The sequence below is a fragment of the Lacerta agilis genome, chromosome 7, assembly GCF_009819535.1.
Source record: "Lacerta agilis isolate rLacAgi1 chromosome 7, rLacAgi1.pri, whole genome shotgun sequence".
NCBI classification, from domain to species: domain Eukaryota; kingdom Metazoa; phylum Chordata; class Lepidosauria; order Squamata; family Lacertidae; genus Lacerta; species Lacerta agilis.
In genome coordinates this window covers 54,537,295-54,556,562 of record NC_046318.1, presented here as the reverse complement: position 1 = coordinate 54,556,562, position 19,268 = coordinate 54,537,295, and the positions used below count along the sequence as shown (strand labels likewise).

At 38.7% G+C, this 19,268-nt stretch overlaps 1 protein-coding gene across 12 annotated transcripts in view; it reads left to right on the top strand.

Moving 5' to 3' along the window:
- The window catches only part of NCOA2 (nuclear receptor coactivator 2), a 131,107-nt gene that overhangs the window by 85,079 nt on the left and 26,760 nt on the right, over nt 1–19,268 (top strand). For all 12 annotated transcript variants that reach the window (XM_033155369.1, XM_033155375.1, XM_033155372.1 and 9 more), the window contains 6 exons: nt 6,325–6,428; nt 7,136–7,313; nt 8,484–8,672; nt 10,432–10,533; nt 10,619–10,759; nt 15,346–15,493. In XM_033155369.1, coding sequence (XP_033011260.1) covers nt 6,325–6,428; nt 7,136–7,313; nt 8,484–8,672; nt 10,432–10,533; nt 10,619–10,759; nt 15,346–15,493 — 862 coding nt within the window. The remainder of the gene's footprint in view (nt 1–6,324; nt 6,429–7,135; nt 7,314–8,483; nt 8,673–10,431; nt 10,534–10,618; nt 10,760–15,345; nt 15,494–19,268) is intronic.

Below are 19,268 nucleotides of genomic sequence, written 5' to 3'. Positions count from 1 at the left end.
GCTAAGTCACACTTCTTTGAAGTCTCTCAGCCCCACTCACCTCACAGAGTGTTTGTTGTGGGGGAGGAAGGGAAAGGAGAATGTTAGCCGCTTTGAGACTCCTTAGGGTAGTGATAAAGCAGGATATGAAATCCAAACTCTTCATCTTCTTCTTCCATGAAGTGGGAAAGGGTGTTCAGCGGCAATTGTGTCAACAGTTCAAACCATTCAAATGTTCCTGAAGTTTGCCAGGGCTTTTAACAGGAACACCAGTCATATCAGCTGGGAAATCCCTCAGAGCCACCTGGAAACCTCTTGGATCCATGTGAGGTCTCAGTGTGAACTAGAGCTCTGACTGTGCAGGGTTCTAATCTTTGTAGAAGTAACCCAAAGTCAGGATGAAGTCAGCCTTTCAATGCTGACTTCATCCTGATTTTGCTGTAATGTATGAAAATAACTTACATGATATATTTGTATTCAAGTGTCATTCAGTTACAAATTCAGTTCAGCCTCAGTTTGCTGGTTGCCACTAGCATGTAGTACAGTAATTGCATCCTGATGACCAGGACTGTTGAATTCATAAATGCAAAACGGTGCCACATGGACTGCGTACACAACTGCATCTCTCCCTTAAAGATCAATTTGTGACATGACCCTGGAGTGAGAGGAGCCCTTGTACAGCTGCTGTCATTTTCTTCGGGCCTCTGAGCTTGCAGAGTCCAAGACAAACTGCAATTAGTCCCTGCACAGGGCTCTGTACGTGGGAAATGGTGTGCAGAGTACCATTTGTTGCAATTGCTTGCTGTAGGCGCAGAAGACCCCGTGATCTCGTATGAGCACTGGTAGCACAGCGAAGTAAAAACTGTAAGAGAAGGAGGGATAAGGGAGCAAGCACTGGCAAGGGCAGACAACTGGCTCCTTAGTCTCTGTTCACAAGGATGTTCTGGACAGTTGCCTTTGCTCAACATGTAGCAAAGCGCTGAGCAATAAAAATGTTCATAGTAGCTGTCACTGACAGTGCTTCCCTGTTGTACAGGCAGTGCTACACTTGAAGGCAGAGCCTACGAGACCTTCCTTTTGCAGCCTGACAAAAGATGCCATGTACTCTGTTCAGTCCGACTCCCTTGTGTTTATTTCTGTTGGCTCTGCTGCATACAGTACAGTATTGTTGCTTTCCTTTTGTTCTTGCATTTCTGTGCTTTTTGGAAAAGGAATAGCAAGTCTTCCAGTGAAGCCAAAGCGAAAGGGACATAATCTTAATGACTCTGAGCTTCTACCAGTCATTTAAGCACCATGACCCTAGTCATCGATGATTAAAATAGCATTTTCATAGCTTTCTGTTTGATGGTGTGGTGTTCATTTCAAAACAACTCAGGCATTCTAAGGCAAAGTGGAAAAACCCCTACAGAATTGGGTTTTAAAAGAGCTTCTCTATTCAGCTTACGTTCTGTTTATTTTTAAAAGGTTCTGCCATTGAAGTGATGCCTGAAACTAGACAATTCACCTATCGATTTGCACAAGAAAATATCAGAGTAAATACTATTTTAGCAAGTTACTTTTCAACCATTTTTAGGAGAATCACTCACCTCAAATATTTTGAGTTCTATATGGACTGATATGATTGAGGGCCATCTATGAAGATGGAAATACCGTATGCTATGTTGTAGAAAATAGAGGTTTTTATTTTAAGAAATGTCACGTCCTATTATAGAGAAATGGCATAGTAGAAACCAGTCCCAACTTGGTTGCATTCATTTCAGGGTGTTTTTTTTTCATTCCTGGAGAAACAAGAAATAAATGTGTTGTACCATAAGACCTTCTGCTTGCAAAACATGTGATTTATCATTGAGTTGCGATCCATTTCACATGCATACTTTAGTGACAAATGGCCATCATTTGAGATTTTAAAAATGTGATATACTTCATGGACAAATGCTCAAAAAAAATTGCCCCATGTACTTTGCACACCAAAATGTAGCCTTAGGCAAATTAATAATAAAGCACACTTCTTCCACTTTGTAGGGACTGAAGGCTAAAGAAAGAAATCTTTTTAAAACTACACACGATGTGACTAAACAGCATATATAGTCTAATGATATCTTGGTTCATGTTGAGAAAAAAAAAGCATATTTAATTAGCTTTGGAACATTCGTATTCATGCCTTCAGTTTCTAAAACTACACCATATTCAGAGATCTGATCTGAGGATTAGTGATTTCATACAGTTGTAACAATGGTTGCCTGCAACCTATGGTTTGCAAATTTGGAGCCAGCACAGAATGTGTGCTCCCTTCTTTCTCTTTTCACCTTCAACCATGGCTTGGTATTATATCTTCACTGATGCTAACCATGGTTGATGATAACCAGGGCCCCCATTCTTATTCACAGTTTAATTCAACATTTCATAGAATTGTAGAGTTGGAAGGGACTGTGAGGATCATGTAGTCCAACCCCGTGCTATGCAAGAATGTGCAGCTGTCCCGTATGGGGATCAGACCTGCAATCTTGGTGTTATCAGCACCATGCTCTAACCAACTGAGCTATCATAGAAACCCAGACTTGACAAAACACTGAGTGAAACAATGTTTTAAACCAGTTAATTTTATGTAATCTAATGAGACGTTTCAAATAATGCTCACTATCATTTGTACTGAGTTTAAATACCTGCCAGAAGAACTAGACACAAATAATAATAATAATAATAATAATAATAATAATAATAATAATAATAATAATAATAATAAATATGCTGGACACCTGACTGGGCTGCCCCAGCCAATCTGGGCGGCTTCTGGCAAATTATAAAACCACAAATTATATTATTCTTTCATTTCCTTTGTATAATCTTACAATGATATCTCTGACACATGCAGTTGTAACAGCAGAAAACAACTTTTCTAAGATATTCTGCAAAGCATATAATGTGGCATTTGAAACACAGACAGTGTCATAGTTTTAGGGTAAAAAAAATTCACCTTTTAGGAATATTTTAGATTAATCTGTTTGTGTACTGTACTACTTCACACAGTTCAGCATCCCTACTGATAAAAGTAAGATGGTCTGCTTTCTGTTCTCAGCCATCAAATGGAGAGAAGAAAGTGGGGAGGGCTGGAAATGTGATGTCATTGGTAGTATGGGATTGGTTAATATGGCTGTCGCTCCCCGCAGATTGTGAGAAGCTCTCATTTGCTGTCAAGGGGGCTGTGTGTTAGGAGGGGAATGAAGCAATCTCTTCACTGTTAGGGCTGATCTCAGTGAGTAAACAAGCTGGGAAATAGTGCAGCTGTGCTCTTTAAATATGCACTGCAGGAGATTTCAGCAAGCTGATGATATATCACGCATTAATGTTGAAAAGATAAACACATTTTGAGAGTGCAGGAAGGGCCTTGTGTTTTTATGTTGGCAGAATGCTTCCTAATGAATAAGAATGTGCTGCTGGCTCACAAAGCCATATGGCAGCTTTTCTAATTTTAGTTCAGTGCAGATGCATAATTCTCCCTTCTTTTACCTCCTAAAACCTTTCTGTGGTGATAGGAATGTTTTCCTGTAATATCTTGGTTTTTTAGCAGTAAATGTGCCTGTTGCTCTAATGTATCCTCTGCTCTGTTCTAAAATGTAGCCTGAACTTATTTTCTCTCTTACTTTTCTAAATAAAAGGCAAACATGGCTACGGATGGCACAGCCTTCCTGCTGAGCCTTAAAATTGGAATGCTAGTTAATTTTATATATTCTTTTGAAAAACTGGTGAAATCTTGCAAGAGTAACTGACAGTCCTGCTGACTGAAATAGTGAAATGTGATTGCAGTCCATCAGAGCTTCAGAGTCTGGGCTTTGAATGCTGTGAATAATAAAACTAAAAGAACCTTCCTAAAAGTTAACAAAGGGTTGGAGCAACTTTTAAACACTTCCCTACGCTGGTCCAGCATATGGCATGTTTATAGCTTGCTATCTTTCTGAAACTCCTGTTTTGTTGCCAGAGCACTGGTTTGTTAAAATACTTGCACATTTGAAACTATGCTGTTTTGGGTGTCATTTTGGTTTTTTTCAGCTAGTACTGTGATTACTTAAGAATATGTAATGTTATAAAACTGATGCCTGTCTAAAGTAAATTTCAAGTGATTCCAGGAACTGTTGCTGCAAAAATCCCCAACATTACATATTTTAAATGATTTGTGCCTCTTATTTTTCCTTGCTTTACAGTTCCAATACTGCTTTAGGCTACCCATGCAAACTAGGTATAGATTTAACAGATTTGCCATGGATGCCAGTATCACTGCAGGTGCCCCTGCTTTTTCCTTCCACCCAGGCTAACAGAGTTACTGGGTACATACAATAACAGGAGTAAAACCAGATAGATTTGTGCCTACTTTTCTTATTTAACTCTGATGTCTTCCCGTCATATTATTTCTCTGCTCTGTCTTGCATTCATTAAAAATAGCCTACGAAGTGGTAGGATGCTTTTGTAGTTGAGTTTCTGATTAAATTAGTGGCAAACTGGAGAAACGGTGAACATCTTTCTCTTCCACCTTCGCTGGTATGCCTGATATTTTTATTGCGTCCACACTATAGAAATGGCTGGGTATTCTGTGGTGCAGTAACAAAGGATTGTGCTATATGCTGTTCTGCTCTCCTTCTACTTAGTGGAATATACTAAAGGTATATTGTGTGGTATAGCGTTGTTTCATAAGGAACATTGCATTTCCTAAGCAACAGTTGTTATACAAGTGTGAGCTGAGCTACATATGTGATTCAGTAATTATCATCAGTGTGGGACTTCTGGTTGTCCACAGATGTAGGAAGTGTAAAACAGTCTTAATAAGCTTTGATTTGTCAGTTTTTCTTAAAATGGTGTGTGGGATCTCACATCTATTTTAAGCAGCTGTAGTTTGCTTTTCATAGAAAGAACTTGCTTTTAAACTCCTTTATTTAGGTCTTATTAAAATAGCAATAAAAACAGCCTTTTAGAATTTCAGTAGGCCTATTACAAGATGTTTTAGGATTTACCACTTCATCTTGTTCTGTTCACTTAAATCAAAATAGCAAATATAGAATTTATGCATCCCTACCAACTTCCCATGGGATTTCTGCATGGGATGGATTTGCTTATTTTGAAGTCCTTTCTCCTGGGTCTGGTAAAATCAGGCCGAGAGGGGATGGCTGTTTGGGCCAGTAAGACCACTCTTTCAGAAATCCTTTCTGGTCTCAGAAGATATAGGTATAGGTGAGTTACTAATGTTCCTTGCCTGGGCAAATCACCTTCTCACATATGAACCTTTCCTTCTCAGTTGCAGTTTCTTCAACTGTCAAGGCTCCTGTGAATGGCTAAAAGTGGTTCTCTTTTGTGCTCACCTGCTATTTTATCATTGTTTTAATGAGTTATTTGTTTTTTAACAATAAACTAGTAATCTAGCTGGTAGATGCTGGGCCAAAAAACTTATATTTTAATAAAGAATCACCAGTCTTCCATCTAGCAAATTACAAGTATTAATGTATTCAATTGACTAAATTTCATTTAAAATGTAATGGTTCAGGAACTATGCTCCATGGTGATTCATGAATAAATGACAGTGTTTGCTTGCAAGAATGTTGACTTTAAACATGAGCAATATCTATTTTCCCAGTACTGTTATTGTAGGAAAGATGTACAAAGATAGTAATTGCAGTTGTATGTTGGTTGGTTGACATCTGTCCTGGGAGGTAATGGAAGAGTGTGCCCGCCTTCGAGGTGAAGTCAAACCATTGGAGAGTTACAGCGCCTGCTGTGGCTGTAGAGACCAATATGGGAGAGACCTGTTTTGTTGCAAGTGGGGCAGATGAAGGCGTCTGGTTGTGCTGATTCAAGCGTACCATGGCATTTCTTCATGTGCTCCGCACAGCAGTCATTGTATGTGAAGGTCCTATAATTTAGTTCCATACCCAGTAGGCATGCTGAGTTTTTCCTGCTCCTTGTTACATGTCTCATAACAAACAAACAAACAAAAATCCTAACACAAAGAACTGGTTTTAAATCCTGGATACGAGTCAATATCTGTGAAATTATGTATGGTTAACATCCATGCCAACATAACCCTTACCTATGATGAAGCCTTCTGGGAAGTATTTGTATGTGGGAAGGGATGTCCTTGAGGAACAGAACACAAACCTGCAGCTTACTTCTGATATCCTTTTCCGTGGTTAAAGAATTGGAACTGTTGCATTTGAACAGGTCTGACAATTGTGACTAGTTCCATCTTGGCTTGCCATGCCTCTTTACTATAATTAGTGGCAAGTATAATCTTCTTAAGCAGCTCTGCTATGTTATTCCGTTCATAGTGTGACTGTGTCCCCCCTCCCTTTTTATGTGTAGAAAAAGCAGCGGCAGCCAATGAAGATGAAGTGCAGAAAGCTGATGTATCATCAACAGGTCAGAGCGTCATTGACAAGGATGCACTTGGACCAATGATGCTTGAGGTGAAGTGTTATAAAGTTTTTTTAACCTTTAGAATTAACAGCTATTCTGATGAGATTTGGCTAAATGAAAACAAAAAAACATTTCAACTCTACATAAAATTGTCAAACAAAGATTGTGCACAAAGCCTGCTCTTGTTGAATTCATACTGTACAGTGTGTGTCTGAAGCACAAATAAAATTTTGTATACCTGTTTTGCTAGTTTTTGTCCATTCATTGCCACTTTTATTATACATTGTTGGAGAAATCTGCTTTCTAAGAGTAAATGTATGTTGTTCCTCCACCATTTTATATTAGAGAGTAAAGCTAAAGAAAGCAGGCATAGTCCATGCTTTTGCTATCTTTTATACTGTATAATATTAAATAAAGGAAAGTTCTGAGTTGTTCCTAGGCATTTCCGCTCAGTCATGCTTGCATCAGTATAGCAGGTGTTGCTAAGCAACACAACTGCAATTTTTCTATGAAAACTTCATATTGATTTTCAGATATATTCTAATGAGGCTGAACTACTTTCTCACTTCCCCACTCCCACTCAAGAGAGAAACTAAAGATAGTATGCTACTTGAAGGCTTAACAGGATAGTTAACAAATGAAGTCTATTTTCCTCTCTGCAATGATTCAGAGTTAAGGAAGATGATAATAGCTTAGCTTTTATCTTGGTGCATATTCTCAACAGTGAACTAAAATGTGTTGTTTTCTAACCTTTCAGGCCCTCGATGGGTTCTTCTTCGTAGTGAACCTGGAAGGTAATGTGGTGTTTGTATCGGAGAATGTGACACAGTACCTAAGGTACAACCAAGAAGAGCTGATGAACACAAGTGTGTACAGCATCCTGCATGTAGGGGACCACAATGAATTTGTCAGAAACCTGCTGCCAAAATCTTTAGGTACAGTGCTCCAAAAACCTATAAATTTTAGTGGTTCCTTTCTCCCTGCCATAAGCTAGTGTTTAAGTTTGATGTAACATAATAACATGTGTACATTACCTCTGTTCTGTTCTGAGCTGTTCCCACTCTTCTATTCTGGCCTCTAAATCATCTTCTCAAGTGATATTGTAATTTATTACTTTTGTCTTGGACTTTATGCATCACTTCATGTAATAACTGACAGCTGCATCATTCATCTTGCTATAAGCCAGCTAGCTCACAGGCTACAAATCCCACCCCTGAGGTTTTCTGTGACTTCCCTAGCCCCTCATTCATAATTTTTAATCTAATTTGAAAAAAATATGAGTGTTTTTATGAGTCCCCTGCTATGATTCCATGATGCCAAAACATTTTTGTGGGGCTCCTCAATTTTTTTCCATATTAAGGACTTAAAAAAAAAAATCTCCCACAGATACCCCACTGTATTGTCAAAAGGTTTTATGTGTGCCCCAAGTTCCCAAAACGTCCTTTGCCACACAGCCTCAGAGGGTTGACCATGGGTTACTGTAACCTTTGGCCTAAAAAAGGTTAGCCATCCCTGCTATGACCTCAGTAGTCGAGATTTCTCATGCTATTTTTCCTGTTTGAAATCTTAGTTAAGGTAGGAGCAGATTATGTCTAGAATCAACTTTCTTATGATAGAAGGTTGAAAGGCTGTAACTTTTAAGTATTTTTATTTTTGTCTCCAAAGGTCGTTGTGGGCTTTCCAGCTCCAAATTTTTATTTTTTTACAGCTATTAACATAACAAATCCTGGCATTCCACTTTCTCCCACTTGCTTTTGGAAAGCTGCTTCAACTGTTTTTCTCTCTCCCTACGGTGAGATAATCTTGACACGTGGAAAATGCATGCACTGGCACTTTTGAAGTATGGAGTGAGTGTTTGTTTATTATGTGGCAAGTACATAGGTCAAGAAGTGTATGCTGTGCAACAAAAACATTTGAAGGAGCTCTATAAGTCACCAGCCTTGTTAGTTTATCCCCTTGTTGGTTATTATCAATATTGTTTACAGGATTTTCACCCCTCCTCTCCCCAAGAGCTAGATCACCTTTAATATTTTAAAGATGGTCAAACAGAGTATCTTGCCCAGCACCTACTGGTAGTCATTCTTTATTATATTTCTTTTACTTAGTGAATGGGGGACCTTGGTCTGGTGAAGCTCCTAGACGCAACAGCCATACCTTTAACTGCCGGATGTTGGTAAAACCTTTAACTGATTCTGAAGAAGAAGGCCATGATAACCAGGAAGCACATCAGAAATATGAAACTATGCAGTGCTTTGCTGTTTCTCAACCAAAGTCCATCAAAGAAGAAGGTGAAGGTAATGAGAACATATTTTATGAGATTATTTTATGTTCAGTCTTTCCTTTAACCCTCCCTGATTGAGGCTTCTTTAACCATCTTAATTAATGGTACTTACACTGTTGTCTTTGTATCTGTGACAGGCACTTATTGTTTAGGTGGAAATGTGTATTTTTTCTGACCCTTTGCAAATTATCTAATTAACAAGTTCAGTAGATGAGCCTTCTTTTTTTTGGAACTACATAAACACTGGCAGCATTATGTGTAGATATGCATACGTATAGCTTGCTTCTTGCTTATCCTAAGCACATTTTGGAAGTTAATGCATCTAAACCATTTTGGTGTGACGTTAAACAGGGTGCTGCTCTTTTCACTGGCACTCCCTCCAAAATAGGTGTGCATAGAAATTAGGGGAGAAATTGTGGTGGGATTTGCTGCAGTGAAAGCATAAGCAGAACTGGCCCACTGGTTATTTTTTTCTTTGGAAACACTGCACTTCCCCTTCTTTTAGTTTCCCGAAATTACGGTTTTACTGTCTACTAAATTGCTTATTCTTTTCTTTTGGCTTATCTTGAAACATGAGATGCATCTTTGAGGTACTGCAGCTTTGAAATGTTTCAAGTTTATAAATATTCCCAAAGTGTCTTCACACATGGCATGTGTTTTGAATGAAATATTTAAACTGCAGCATTCCAGATGTATGCAGTACCCAGGTGAGAGAGAAAATAAATGCAGCTGCTTATTTTTTTTATAATGGTCTTTCCAACACACTGAAACTAATCTACACTTAAATGTAATGTTATTGTGCTTGGAGTATGAGTAACCCAAGTCAGAATGCTTTCACTATCAGCCAAGAACTGGAGTGGCTTTAACTGGTGTGTAGACCATTTTCTACTTTTCTCTGATCTACTCAGACATCCATTTGGCTCAAGGTTCAGCTGCCAAGCAAGGACCCCTTAGGTTTTAATGCTTTCGGGTTGTTCAGGGTGTGCTTGAGAACTGCTTGTTTGACATCTATACATTTGGCATTGGAGGTGTTTTTAAATTTCCTGTTTGTAATCCGTGGAAGTAATAGAAGGGAGCAGGAGCGCTAAGTATCAAATGTATGACAGCAGTTATTGTGGTGTGGTTATTACTCATCTTTTGGTTGGGAGTTTTGGGGATTGAATTGGGGATGTCTGAAAGTGAGGCTGTTTATATGAAGCTAAGCATGAATAAGATGGCATGAGAGGAAGGACAAAAGATTTGGGAGGCATTTTTTCTTATTTGGAGAAGTCTGGGGGGGGTGGATTTCTGGGATCCTCATGTGATGCTATCATGTTTCAAAGTGATAGAATGTTGGATCTAAGGAGCCGTTTTGGTTATTGCTAATGCCCTATGAGCTTGAGAAGAGATTTGGATTGCAATTCTTATGGATGTGGAGTAGTGGAGAAGGAATGGGTGGTGAGAGATAAGAGGTGTCACAAAAAGGATTAGAGTAAGTTTTTTAGCACTTAGGTTTTATCTCCCACATACATTTATATCTTCGTTGTTGTGTTTTGAATGTAATGTAGCAAGCAGAGTGAGCAGACTGAAAATCCATTTATGTATTCTTAAGGGGTCTGTTGGATGCAGGTACAATAAGGGAATAATCAGTTCTGCATGTCCTATTTTTATCCTTGTTGTTTTAGTGTAAGTTTTTTAAAAATAATAATAATAAATAAATAAATTTTAATATGGCCCAGCATAGATTTAGCAAACCTGTTCCTCCAATTAAAAATAATTTTGTCCCATTTAAGATCTTCAGTCTTGCTTGATTTGTGTGGCAAGAAGAGTTCCAATGAAGGAAAGGCCACTTCTGCCCTCATCAGAGACATTTAGCACTCGTCAAGATCTGCAAGGTACCGTGAAAGTGCAAGTCAAATCTTTTATTTAAAAAGAAGAAGAACAGATGTAGTTTCTAATAACAGCCTTATATACCTTCAGGCAAGATAACTTCACTTGACACTAGTACCATGCGAGCAGCTATGAAACCTGGCTGGGAAGATGTGGTGAGAAGGTGCATCCAGAGATTCTATGCACAGCATGAGGGAGATATGTCTTTTGCCAAGAGGCATCATCAGGAGGGTAAGGATCCGTTGTTTCTTCAAGCATGTTTACAGTAGAAAGAAAAGCACAAACTCTTTTGGCAAGTCGTGATCCAGAAATCATACAGCAGCTCAAATTATACTCTAGATGGACTACAAATAAAAATATAAATCAGCAAACCAATTAAAATCAACATTTCAGTGGATGGAGAAGTCTGTCCTAGGTATAATGAAAACCCCATGAGCTGTAGATTGGCCTGCTTGATTCTTTTCAGAATACATCTAAGCACTGTTGTTGATGAAAACACTTTAAATAGATGAAAATACTTTAAACAGAATAGACAACTGAGGAAGAAGGGAATGTGATCAAACAGAATCTGACTGACCCAAATATGAATCTAGAGAGCTTATGTAAATTTTGAACCACCAGTGATATATCTCTCCCGTCAATGTCTTTTTACTCCTGAGGAATTACTTGGATTAGGTGACGGCACAATTTGGACAAGAGAGCTGTTTTGTGCAATACATTTAATAAGAAAGTACTTTGTGTGTCATGCAGTGACTAATGAAATGGCATGTGACACTTACCCCAGAGATGTTTGAAAAATGCAAATGTATTAATTTATCCTAATTAAAGGTTCCAGTAAAGCAGGGTGAGAAACCTTTTTCAGTTCAAGGTTGCATTCCCTTTTGGCCAACTCTGAGGACTGCATGTCAGTGATAGGCTGGGCCATAACAAGGGTGAAAATGTACAAACTTGTCATGGCCACCCCCCACTTATGCCACCCATACACATAGCACATAGATTTCCACTCCCTCCCCCTGCCTCCAAAAAAGAAAGCAATCGGGGTTGAACAAAGCCTTTTTACGTTTGGTCTTTTCCCTCTCAAGCTGCAGTTTCCACAAAGATTTTGCTGGTTCCCCATCTCTCCTGTAAATCTGTCCCCTTCTCTGTTGGATTATTTTAATGTTCTGTGCTTCCATAGTGGTCTTTTGAAACAGTTTGGTTCATTAATTGTGCTACTCCTATTATCATCTGGGGTAAAATGTGATAACTGCCAAGCAAGGCACAAATTATATAGGAAAGAAAGAAAGAAATGGTGCCATGCTGATTTACAGTGTAATAAGGACTGGATCTTCAGTCCTCAAGAAATCCATCTTGAAAGCACCACTCATTTCTGAAAGGCTGCACTGAAAGAAAGTGTCAGGAATTAAGTCATTTGTTAGTTCATGTGTCTTCTGTGGAGAATAGGGTTAAATTCAACATTAAGGCCTGAAAACATGAGGTTGCCAAGTGAATGCTCTCTTGAGCATCTTCTTTCCTGAAGTTGCACTTTCCTGTGCTGGCCAACCAGCAATGCAAAAAATTCAAAAGACCTTTAGAATCTAACTTGCCACACCATGAGGGACTGCTTGCTGGGGAGATATACTGGATTGTGACTTAAAGTTTGGAGGAAATTATTTTCTTCCATCTTATTAGAACCTCTTCTGCTACAGTAGGCTGCATACTCTTAAGAAGCTAATTTAGCATACATGTTGCAGCTTTGTCATTTTAGAAGGATGTATCTCTCTACCTCTTAATGTGGTATGCACATGAAATTGCTTTGAGCTCCAGTGCTGTGAACCTCTCAACCCATCGGGTTTATACCCATGTTCTGTTGAACTGGCAGATGAAGCATTAGGATAGTCATTAGGACTCTAGCTTTGTATGTTGGGAAAATGGCATGTACTAACCCTGGGTCAGTGCTAGAAAACACTTTGAGAAGCCTTCTGAAATTTGACTAAGTGAAGAGTGTCAAGCAAAGTCCTGAGAATCACATTGAGTATTTCCCCCCTTGGTTTTAACAAGAACCTACTTTCATTCATAAATAGGACAGGTAACGTGCTTTTTTGTACACCCCAAATTCAATGCAAAATGTCATGCTAATTCCATGTTACACAAAACTAAATCAAAATGCTTTATTTTATTTTACTGTATTGGTTTAAGATGCCCAGAGAGTATGTCTCTTTTTTCATTTGGCAAGCTATAACTTTAATTGGAAGTAATTTGTCACATGACATCTTTAAAAAAAAATCCTAAACAAAACCTGTAGTTGTGGATTTGACTACACACACCCAGTTTTGAAAAATGGATTAACTTCAGCGTTTTTAACATCAGAGTTGTTGACAAGGGAGTGTTGGAATTTCCTGCTCTGAACTAAAAGCACTGTTACTGCTGAGAGTTCTGCCCAAAGGTTAGACTGAAACAATGACATACCTTCAGTGTGAAATTTTACTTTACATTATGCCACAGTTAACAGGCTTTGTTTTTCTTTGCATTCCTACTCTACATAAACTCTTCTGGCTGTTTAACTTGTGTTTCCTGTTTTCCTGTGCCAAAATAATAATTTAAAATGTAGTAGCACGATAGAAAACTTTGAGGCAGGAACGGGGGGGGGGGGGAATCCTACTGTACCAGTGTTGCAAGACTGGGGGAGGGGGAAAAACTTGTCTAGCATTGTCAGAGTCTGAATGTTACTTGATCTACTACGTGATTGACACAAAGATGTTGTGAAAGATAAATATTTTAAACCTTAGCTCTTGTTTTTCAGCATTATGTGTTCAAAGTGTGGAGATGGTTAAGGGAGAGACATAAATAAAATTTCACAGGATATGCATAAACACAAGTATGAAGGAGTTTTGAGCCAGTTCAGGAAAATCAAGAATTGAAACTAGTTTATCAGGTTTCACAGTGAAGAAAACATTAAAATAAACCAGCTGGTAACTCATTGTTTTCATTTAAAGATGGGGCAAAATTGAAATTCCAGATCTGGAAAAGCACATGTTTTCTGCAGTGCAATTTAAAAGTGTCTTGTGTCAGTGTTCAAATCCTGAAAGACAGATTTAGGGGAGCTATGTGCAAGGAAAAATCCCATTTTTGTTAAGCTAAGTAAAATTATTTAATAAAATTATATGTAGACTCATGAAAGTAAAAAGGTTGGGCACTAGGCAATATTTCTTCTTCAAAAGACTTGGATGATAGAAATTTACAGGAGAGCATATGGGGCCAGAGTCTGTGGGACTAGGGCATGGGTAGGCAAACTAAGGCTCGGAGGCCGGATCTGGCCCAATTGCCTTCTAAATCCGGCTCACAGATGGTCCGGGAATCAGCGTGCTTTTACATGAGTAGAATGTGTGCTTTTATTTAAAATGCATCTCTGGGTTATTTGTGGGGCATAGGAATTCGTTCTCGCTCCCCCCCCCCCCAGATAGATAGATAGATAGATAGATAGATAGATAGATAGATAGATAGATAGTCTGGCCCCCCACAAGGTCTGAAGGACAGTGGACCGGCCCTCTGCTGAAAAAGTTTGCTGACCCCTGGACTAGGGCCTACCTTTTTCCAGTTGGAATTCCAATCCTATTCCATTTCACTCTAAATTTATGCCAAAGACTTGGAATTCCCCCACCCCAGAAGTATACATTGCCCAAAGAATGTATCCACATATTGGTTGCATCAGGTGAGCACACCTTAACTGAATTTTGTTGAGGATCACCTGCGATCTCCCATCGGGCAGGAGAGGGGCTCTGCTAAGCTCTCAGCACAAAGTAAGCTTGCTACCAAATCTCTTTTGTCAATTTACTTGATAAGCTTGCCAAAATGAAACCAAGGAAGACATCATTCAAGTAGATTACCTGTCTATTGTAATAAATGACTTTTTGTTTGAATTAGGCAATTGGTTGAGCATTTTTGTTCCAGATTTTAGCAATTGTAAATGATGTTTCTAGAAACCATGATGTTCTGTGATTTCCTCATGTTAGAATGTGAAATGAACATTTTCCATTAAAGTAGGTTTGCCTAGCTACAGAACATACTATAAACTATATAATATGTTTATTATGTTAAATAGGCTGTGTTTTCTACTGAGAGCATTTGGGGGACAGGTGTAGGAGGCTGGCACCAGGTTTTGCTCCAGGTTACCTCCCTGCCACACTGCTCATTTTTCTGCCATCTCCAGCTAATTGCAGGAAGGCCTGATTAAGTTGTAGACAAACTATTCTCTCCTTCCTTGTCATGTCATGGCTCAAGTTGGCATATGTTCAGGGAGAAATTTCCATCCCTGGGGATGCTAGTCCATATATTGTATCATTCTAAAGTATGCTCCTGGTTAACAAATTTATCCCTGTCAGTGTACTTTGCTAGTTTGTCTAAAGCAGAATGGGTTACAATGCTTTGTAATAATTATCTGGAGACATGTCAGGAAGCTAGCTGCGACTAGCTTTGTTCCTGGCAAGTTAATTTCAGTTGTGAGTCACTGTCTCCTCTGGTTGGAACAGGTGGAAATCATTCTTATTTTAGATTATTCTCCACAAAGAGAAATTTTGCAGGTAAGTGCACTGTTTTTGCAATGCTGGCATCGTCTCTAACTCACTCTTTCAGTTAATACTTTACTGCAGTTGCACTTTGGTCTTAATCTGCAAAACATTAGCTTTTCCTTTAACACAGCCTTGCTGATTTTGCAAAAGAAAATGCAGATTTTTCTAGCTTTCTAAAGAAGGCAATGAAAACAGAGTCCACATTTTCATGTGGATTATCCTGCAGCCTGGATTTCTTATTACTTTTTTCTTGTTTTTCCTTGTTTACAGTGCTGAGGCAGGGACTAGCTTTCAGTCCTGTTTATCGATTTTCCTTGTCTGACGGCAACATAGTTGCTGCCCAAACGAAGAGCAAGCTCATCCGTTCTCAGACTACTGGTGAACCTCAGCTTGTAATATCCTTGCATATGCTTCACAGGTAATTAATACAGTTTTTGCTGCCTTGAAAAATCTTCAACATCACATCCTAAGAACAGCTGCAGCAAGAGTACATAATTTATCATGAATTATTGCAATAGCCCCCTTTAGCTATATTGGGTGTAGCATGACAGTAAAATAAAGTATAGTTTTGATTTTAATGGTTTCTGTTTTATAAAGAAAATATCCTAGCCCACTTGTTTGTAAGTAAATACCAATTATTTAAATAGTGCTTCCAACCAACCACATGAATTTGGGACTGCAGTTGAAGATACAGATTGGTGTTTAAAAGCTGTTTTATCACTTTGAGATCCACATCTACTTTGACCACACTTAATTTTAACGTTCCACATAAGATAAAATCATAATACTTCATATAGTACATTTGGTATGTTGAGCCCCTCACTTTGTGTACAGGCATGGAAATCCTTGCAGGACTGGTTGCATTCTCAACTCAGGCTCATTCTGGGATTTGAAGGGTTTTGCTATTGGGAAATCTGAACAGTTTTCTTGTATGCACTAGTGATATTATTTTGTAAGAAACTTTATAAGCACTTAAGAGAACTGTTTGGACAACACTTCCTTGCATGCAAATATTCACCATTGTTCCAGTTCAACATCTCCTTCACTCTTCCAAGAGAGATCATTATGGGACAAAATAATGAAGATTGTAGACAGAGGGAAATGACTGTTTTTTCTCCAGAATCTGTAGTTCCTATTCATTAAATATGAAAAGTTCAGTGCCTGGTTATGAGAAGCAATTGCATATTTGTGTCAGACTCAGTTTTGAACTATGCATAAGTTTTATTAAGAATTATCTTTCATTGTTTATCTGTTAGCTGCTGAACATTGTACAAAAAAAAGACTTTATTGACTTTGACTATACCCACTGAACATTGCTGTTTAAACAATTCAGACCTGTTTTTGTTGGAATTATGGGGACCTTTTTATATTTTGAAGGTGGCTGATGAGGCAGCAAGCTAAATAAAAACTGCCAGGCTACAGGGCACATACTTACAAGAAAGTTAAGTTTTTCTAGCTTATAATGCAATCTGAGAAACAGTAAATTAACATGAACCTTTGGGAGTTTTGTGCATTTTTAAACATAATTTCCCCTTTCATTTTAGTCATCTCATGCTAACAAGAATTGACTGGACAGTTTCTCTTCCTCCTCAGCTTTTCTTTCTAGTTCTCATGCCACTAGCAGGGCAAAGTTTAAATGTTTCAGCTGTAGAACTTTCAGTGCAAACCCTGCAAAGGAATGTTTAAACCAGTGCCAAAACTCCATTAAATATAGTTAGTTCATAAAGCACTTTTTCTTCAGTGTTCTTTCAGTAATTCAGCAAACTTGAAATTTTTAAGAAACTTTTTTTGGGGGGGACATTGATAGCTCCCATTTTAAAGTCTGGAGAGAGGAACTGAATACAGATGTTATTCAGTGTAAATTTATAACAGAACGAAAACCTTATGTGCAAAAGAAAATCTGCAAAGAGCACTAAACTTGGATAGTCTTCAAAGAGATTTCATGCACATATCTTCTCTCAAGAAATGTATTTTCAAACAGCAATATCTTGTTCCTTAAAAATGTGATTCTTCCCTAGATAGTGCTACTGTGTAGAATGTGGTTCACCTGTATGCTATTGCTCTCAGCATGGGGAAGTGATGAGAGAGGCAGTGCAAGGAAGCTATTTTGCTTCCTTAGATGCTCGTGTAGGGAATTCAATCCAGGAAAGAGTGGGAAGAAAACTTACCCTGAGATTTTAAGCAGTGGATCTCAAGGCAAATCTTCTTTCTCCAGGTTCCTATGGTAGGCTCCCCTGAATGAGATTTAAGGCCTCCCCAAATAGCACTTGCTCAGTTTCTCATACCTGCACGCACTGAAAAGCCCAAATGGTAGAAGATATGGGGACATGTTTCCCTGTTTTTTTATAAACTGGTTAGAGATATGCTGCTGCACAGAGGAGATTTAATCTGCAGTCTCCACACAGCTGCCAACACTGCTTGTCCAGTGGTTTCCTAAAGTAGTGGGTGGAGATCTTTCCCAAAAGCTTCCCTGCTAAATGCCTTATATCTCTCTTCCGCACTGCCAGAAGCCACTAGAATAGTCCAAGTTCCCCACTTCACAGAATATTTGGATTGGAAGGTTTGTGCTATCGATGTTCATGCTGCAGTGTACATTTAACAACCTTTTGTTTTTAAACAAATAGTTTTGGGCTGGTAATATAGTTTTCTCCCCCTCTTCTCACTCCAAGTCATTTATTGCATACATATTGAATAACATGCTGTTTACCTGTGGGATTATTCTACAAGGGATAATATTTGGTTGAAGCACACTTTAGTCATCTTGAAAAACCTCCTCCTCCCCCCCCCCAGTCTCTGTCCTTCATGCACATTCTTCAGCTTGCATGTACCCACAAAGTCTTTCTCTAACTATGCTGATCTCATTCTGAACTTGTTTGCTGTACTGTAGTTTTTTTGGCTTCCATACTTAAAGCAGTGTTGTAATTTTTTTTGGCTGTACTTTGAGATGACTTTTAAAACTTGCTTTTTACTGTAACTCTTGTTGGCAAATGAGGCAGCAGTTTCAAGGCTGTAAAAGGCATGTTCGTTTACTTTCAGATTGTCAACAAATGCCTATCCTTTTTCTGCTTTCTTTTTTTCAGAAGTGGATTTGTCTGATTCGCTCTTATATAATTGAAATAGTGAAAATTTTATTTGCTGTCAGAACAAACTTGTAGATAACTAATTGGAGCTTTCTCTCTTATCTGATATTACAATATCTGTTAAGACAGAAATGAACCCTAGAGCCATAGGATCCATTTCCAGCTGTTAACTCATTTGGGTTCTTTGTCAAAATAAATATATTTCCACAGTCAGTGGTGACTCAGTGAGATTGTTTGTCGAGACAATGGTTATGTTGTCAGGTGAAGCAAGGGTTGCCTGGATAGCTCTGTGCAGTGCTTAGCCTCAATATTTCATGAGAGCAGAGCTTGGATGTTGCTTCAGCAGCAGGCCTCCTCAGATTGAGCCTTAAATAGGAGCTGCAGCTATTTCTCTGTTGCTGTGAAGAGACTTCATTTGAAGGGGCCCAGGCTACTTTAGCAGTTGATTTCTCTGAGGAGCAGGGAAGGCTGTGGTTGCTGTAGGAGTTTTGAGGTGGAGTTCTCAAGGGACATGATGTCCTTGGCCAGACGGATGCTGGCACCAAGGATTCTTCCTGCAGAAAGAAGCACTTCCAGTTGGTTAGGTGCTTCTGAATCCACAAGCTCATCCTCTGAAAAAGGCTCAGGTCATGACAGTTACCACTATCTCCTTTTGAGTGTTGTTGCATGGAGGAGGGGACCAGCATTCTTAACTGGAGGGGCTTATAACTCAGTCCTGTGCAGGTGTGTGGCTGCTGAGTGGCTAGTTGCATCCACCATAGGTCTCCACATTACCTCAGGGCCTTAGGGTTTGGCTCCCTCATGCAATGGATCTCAGCAACGGATACCAATAACCTCCAACAAATTGTCTTTGTTCATCTGTAAAATAGAAAAAGCAATGATCTTTGTCAAAAAGGTAATTGCTTCTGTTTGTTCCTTTTCTCTTTCTTTCATTATGAACACGATAAATAAATGTTAGTAGAGGCCCCAGGCTTAGGAATACATCAAGATAAAACAAATGCTATGTCCATCTTTGCCTTTGGGATTGTCAAATCTTTATTTTATCAATTGTGTCTTTTATTAATCATATTTAAAATGTACATTTTAATAATGTTTTTGTTCCTTTTTACTGTT